The 5,534-nt window shown below is 35.8% G+C and overlaps 1 protein-coding gene across 1 annotated transcript; it reads left to right on the forward strand.

Annotated features, from left to right (window-relative positions):
* The first annotated feature begins 59 nt into the window (after positions 1–59).
* LOC133412839 (fatty acid-binding protein, brain-like) lies at positions 60–3,937 on the forward strand. The gene is made up of 4 exons (XM_061696520.1): positions 60–242; positions 1,242–1,414; positions 1,501–1,602; positions 2,449–3,937. The coding sequence occupies exons 1-4, from the start codon at positions 170–172 to the stop codon at positions 2,497–2,499; spliced, it is 399 nt and encodes a 132-aa protein (XP_061552504.1). The 5' UTR covers positions 60–169; the 3' UTR covers positions 2,500–3,937.
* Positions 3,938–5,534: the final 1,597 nt, after the last annotated feature.

Genomic DNA, 5,534 nt, shown 5'->3' on the forward strand with positions numbered 1-5,534 from the left:
GGCCAGATGGTCCGCCCAATCAGCTTTCTCGCTTCACTTGAAGCGCCCGCCTCCCAGAATTTTATGACAGAACCTCGGCGCGACTTGGATTAACAACACTGAAGCAAGAGATTTGTACGGTGTGACTTTATTATTGGTTTTATACACACTTGAATAAAAATCCGCTAAAATGGTGGATGCTTTCTGCGCTAAGTGGAAACTGGTGGACAGCCACAACTTTGATGAGTACATGAATGTGCTCGGTGAGTAGTTTCTGCAAGGTGTGTGCATGCTCCCATCACTCGTCAGTTGTCAAGATGTAAAACAGTATTTAAATATTTGTGACATTTTCACAAGTATCGTGCATCCGTGAGGAAACTTTCTTTTAAATGTTCTGCATATTACATGCAAAATCAAATAAGTTCAACCCTGCGGAGTGTTAGTTATTTGGATGTAAAATATTTGTAACATTTTATCAGCGATGTGCATCCATGAAGAAACAACTTTACAATTATATAAATGATACATTGTAATACATTATATACAAATAATAATTTGTAATAAAGATGTTAACTGTTAATGTGCATTTGTGTGGGGGGGAAATAACGTTCTATAAAGTGTAAATCTGAATAAGACCTGTATGTTTACTTTTTTAAATAATAAAAGCATCCGTCACTTATAATGTACACTAGATATTTTAAAATATTTGCAACGTTATTTTATCACGCACTGTACGTCAATGAATAAATTACAAATGTTTTATACATATTTGAATATATTTTTAATTTAAAAAACTGCGTAGTGTCACTTGTTGTAACATAGATGTTTATCAGAAATATTTGTAAAATTTGGGGCTTTTATCAAGTACACCCCATGTACATGTATTTTCATACATATATTTTTAATGCTGCATAGTGTCACTTATTAAAATACAGATTGAAACAATTATTTTAAAATGTAGAAAACAAATAGCAATGTTTACCAGCAATGCAATTTGTAAAATTTCATACATATTTGTACATAGTTTGACATTTAAAAAATGATGGTCGCTGTAGCACCCAGGAAAAACTTTTTTTTAAAAAAACATTTTATAAAAACAATTGTTTCAAAAAAGTGTTTAGCATCACCTAATATGTACATAATAATGTCAAATGTTATTGAAAAATATGACATTTTTACCAAGGCGAGCCGCTTTTTTAAAATGTGTTTTACAATGTTATTGTGATTGTATTTCAAATCAAATCGTCACATGAAAACAAAAGGGGTGGGCTTTGCCACAAGACAAGTGGGCAACGTGACCAAACCCACAGTGGTGATCAGCCAGGATGGGGACAAAGTGGTGGTCAACACCCTCAGCACCTTCCGGAACACCAAGCTCGCCGCCAAACTGGGTGAGGAGTTTGACGAGAACACGCCTGATGACCGACAAGTCAAAGTAATGCCACTGCATCGATGCAGTATTATTAGTGACAGATCAATACGAATACTAATAATTTGCATTTTTTTTTTTTCCCTTTACAGTCCACCTTCACCATGGAAGGAGAAACATTTGTGCAAGTGCAAAAGTGGGACGGCAAAGAGACCAAATTTGTCCGAGAGCTCAAGGATGGGAAGATGGTGATGGTGAGATGACGTCAGTAATGCAGTGGTGCCTTGACTTACGAGTTGAATTCATTCCATGACCGCTCGTAACCCAAAACAATTGCGTTGCAAATCCTCTTTGAAAACAATGAAACTGCCATTAATCTGTCCGAGTGCCCCAAAAAACACCAACGGAAAAAAAAATGTTGTAATGTGTTTTTTTAATCAGTTAAATGGCACTCTCAGGTATTTTATTTTCTGAAAACAAACAAAGCATACTACATGTAGATTTGAGGATGAAATACAGCAGAAGATAATCGCATCAAAGCTGCAATAATAATAGTCGTTTTTCGCACCGCTTATCCTCACTAGGGTCATGGAGGATAAATAACATATCATAATAAATAAATGAGAAAAAATAATAATGTCATAATAATAATAATACATGCAAAATCTATGCTAGTTTAATTAGCCCGTCTGCAGCTTTTTGTACTGTGGGTTAGCATTAAGCTAGCAGACTTTCGTCAGACAGTTAATGCGGTTTGGTTAAATACACAAAGTGTAATTCTCTTCGTTTACTTTGACAGTAAACTTCAACTGTGATTGGAAATCAACACCATAAAGCCTCTTTTTTTTTTTTTTTTTTTAAAGAAGAACTATAATAATTGTTCACTGTCTGCTAAACTGCAGTTTTTGTGACGTTTCGGGCCACCATAGCTAGTGGCTGTAACTCAACTTTTGGTTTCTCAAGACGAAAACGGCCGAGCGATGGCTCGTATCGCAAAGATCTCGTAAGTCGGGTCGCTTGTAAGTTGAGGCACCGCAATATGTATTACATAATACATATAACAATCAATAATCTGCTTGTGTCTTTTGTGGTTTTCTCAGACTTTGACATTTGAGGGCGTCCAGGCTGTGCGCACGTATGAGAAAGCCTAACTGTACGACTATTCATTCAAATCTTATTGTTTGCTCTTCTAATGTTGTTTTAACCTTGTGTTTAAACACACAGGAATTCTGGTTTTACGTTTTAAAAACCATGGCATTTAACATGCAAATGCTTACAATAAGAGACAATGACAAATATTTTTTTCATTCATTTCATTATGACAAACCCTTGCTCCAGATTAACCCTTGAGCGCGTCTAGGGGCATTTTGTACCACATCACAAAAACCGACACCGACACGTTTGTTCCCAACCACAAACAAATGTCCCTTTGAATCAATTCCGACTTTGTCCACCAGATGGGGCTACTTTTGGCCCCATTCAAAGCATGCAGCAAAATGGCACACACTCACTACCGAAATGATGAGTGCAGGTCCAAACTTTGGGTTATAAAGTGTTCAAATCCACTGAAATCTAAGTAATATTTGATGTTTATTTCAGGCTTAAGTTCTTTTCAAAGAGTGACTTGTTCAAAAAGGGGAAAAAATACTAATGTCAAAAAGGGTCCTATTAAATACCCCTTTTTTAAAATCCCTGTTTATTTTAACATAAACTGATGTAATCCTTTATGTTAAGACTACTTTAATTGGAATACTTGCCCACCAGATGGGGCTACCTTTCCCCCATTCAAAGCATGCAGCAAAATGTTACACCTTTTGTTTTCTGCAAGGCTGCCTTGTTCCTGAAATAATATAGGTGGGGCTTTAAGAGCTACACTCCCCAAAATAAGATGACCATTTCATATCTATACTTCATGATGATTTTGTTTAAAATGGAAAAAAAATATTTGCGACAAAAGCAAAAAAAGAAGTCCTATTGAAAATGACGTTTGATCCCTCCCCCATTTACCTTAACATAAACTATTGCATTTCTGTATGTTAAGTTGGAAGGTTGCACTACTTATTTGTATATTCATCCAACAGATTGAGCTCTTTTTTACCCATTCAAAGCATGCAGCAAACTGTTCCACTGAAAATGCAAACGTTGTCCCAACATTTATATCAACATAAAACACTGCCACCTTTTAATGTCAAGAACTCAATTCGGACCACTTTTTAAAATAGTTGTATATTTTATTTTTCATTCAAAGCATGCAGCATGTATGCCTCGCCCCTGAAACAATTAGTGTAGGTTATTAATGGGAAAATCCCCCAAATACGATGAATATTTGACATGTATATTTCATAATAAAGATGTTACAAAATATTAACCCATTTATTAGATTTTCCATTCAAAGTATGCAGCAAAATATTAGACCTTTTCAATGTTCTCAATGTCCCCGCTCCTGATATGTTAAATGTGATCCCACATGCTGTGTTATAGAAGCTCCTAAAGGTTAATACGGTCTTACTTAGCTTTAAAAAAAATTTTAATTGCCTCTTTGTGTCTGTTGTAGAAAAAAAGATGAAATAAACAACATTTCAGTCATTATTGTGCGTGTCTGAGTGTATGTGTCGTCTATTGACAAACACTAGACAGGCTGGCGCCTGTGCCGTTGCCAGGTGACAGCTGCAGGGGCCAGTGCGACCGGGCAGCGTGAACGACCTGCAGTGAACTCTGCAGCATTGCACCACACACACACACACACACACACACACACACACACAGGAGCTGGAATGGGGTGAGGGGAGGTGACGTCACTAATCTGATTGAGGCAATGGTGTCATGACGCGGAGGCAACATGCGATGGCGTGGACCAACCGTGATCGAATAGCGTGACACACGCACACACAAACACCAGAGTGACGGACAAGTTTAAGCTTGATCATCAGCATTGCAAATCGCATTGAGTCACAATGAGCTCTTCCCTTCCCACCGCCAACTTTGCTCTGAATGCACCAACAAAGGATGTGCGCTAACTGGAGTGGAACTCATTTCCATCAAAAAACGCGTCTCAGTGCAGTGTTTTATTATACGCTGCCAAAAAGTTGTCACAAACCGAGCCAAGAGAGGTAAGAAAGACACAGTCAGTCTTTCCCATAATCACAACAAAAGCAGAGAGAAATCATCGTTTAGTGTCGCCGGTCGCCCCTGCTGGGTTGCAGGGGGGATTTTCCTCTTTGTGCGGAGTCAGAAGCCACCTGGGTCCTTGTTTCAGGGTTTTGGCTTTAGATTAATGAAATGAAGTTGGATATATTTTGATATCGTTTCAGCCTCTGGCATAGCATTAAGAAATGCTTAAATAAAATGGTATACATTTCAAAAAATGTTGGAATGATTAATAAGTAGGATTTTTTGTTGTTGTTCATTTGAGGCTCTGACAGATCATTATCAAGTAGGATTTTTTTTTTTTTTTTTTTTGCTTATTTCGGCCTCAGCACAATGTGAAGTGTTAAAAAATAAAATGAAACATCATAACACGGCAATAAAATAGTAAAACAAATTTTAAATGTCAATAAAATAGAAACTTGTTTATTTCGATATTTTTTGGGCTAACATGAATTGACTAAAACAAAAATAAAAGGATTGAAATAGAAAATTTTGGTGAATTAAAATGGGAATGTTGGTTTGTTGAAGGCTCCATTTGGTCAAAATGAAATGACTCAAATACCAAAATAAAAAGATTGAAGCACAATAAAGATAAAATAGAATCATATGAATTGATTTAAATACAAAAAAATAAAAGGATTAAAAACCAAAAATAGACTAAAATGAAATATTTCAAAAATAAATTCTCTGTTTTCTCTGTATTTTGTGTTCCATCAGAACAATACCATTTTTAAAAATTATTTTCTCTTATTTCACATTCTTTGAACAATATGAAGTGATTAAATTTTTTTTTTTTTTTTTTTTGTGGGCTCTAATGAAACAATATGTTCAGGTAATGAACATTTGCCACAACACACACCACCTGCAAAGTTTTATAAACTTTGCTCTCTGTCTGGGATGCTCAGAACTACTTCGTCTCGCTCCTTCCAGAATTTTCCTTCCAAAATTCAATCAAATGTCAATATTACAAAATAATTGTTGTTTATTTTAGGTTCTGACAGAACCTAAAATAAAATAATAAGTGATTAAAATACCAAAA

The sequence above is a fragment of the Phycodurus eques genome, chromosome 14 (assembly GCF_024500275.1).
Source record: "Phycodurus eques isolate BA_2022a chromosome 14, UOR_Pequ_1.1, whole genome shotgun sequence".
NCBI classification, from domain to species: Eukaryota; Metazoa; Chordata; class Actinopteri; order Syngnathiformes; family Syngnathidae; genus Phycodurus; species Phycodurus eques.

Excerpts from the sequence above, each read along its gene's own strand:
- LOC133412839 (XM_061696520.1), top strand. The coding sequence starts at position 170 with ATGGTGGATGCTTTCTGCGCTAAGTGGAAACTGGTGGACAGCCACAAC. Across the intron at positions 243-1,241 it reads TGAGTACATGAATGTGCTCG|GGGTGGGCTTTGCCACAAGA; the intron begins GTGAGTAGTTTC and ends TGAAAACAAAAG. Across the intron at positions 1,415-1,500 it reads CTGATGACCGACAAGTCAAA|TCCACCTTCACCATGGAAGG; the intron begins GTAATGCCACTG and ends TTCCCTTTACAG.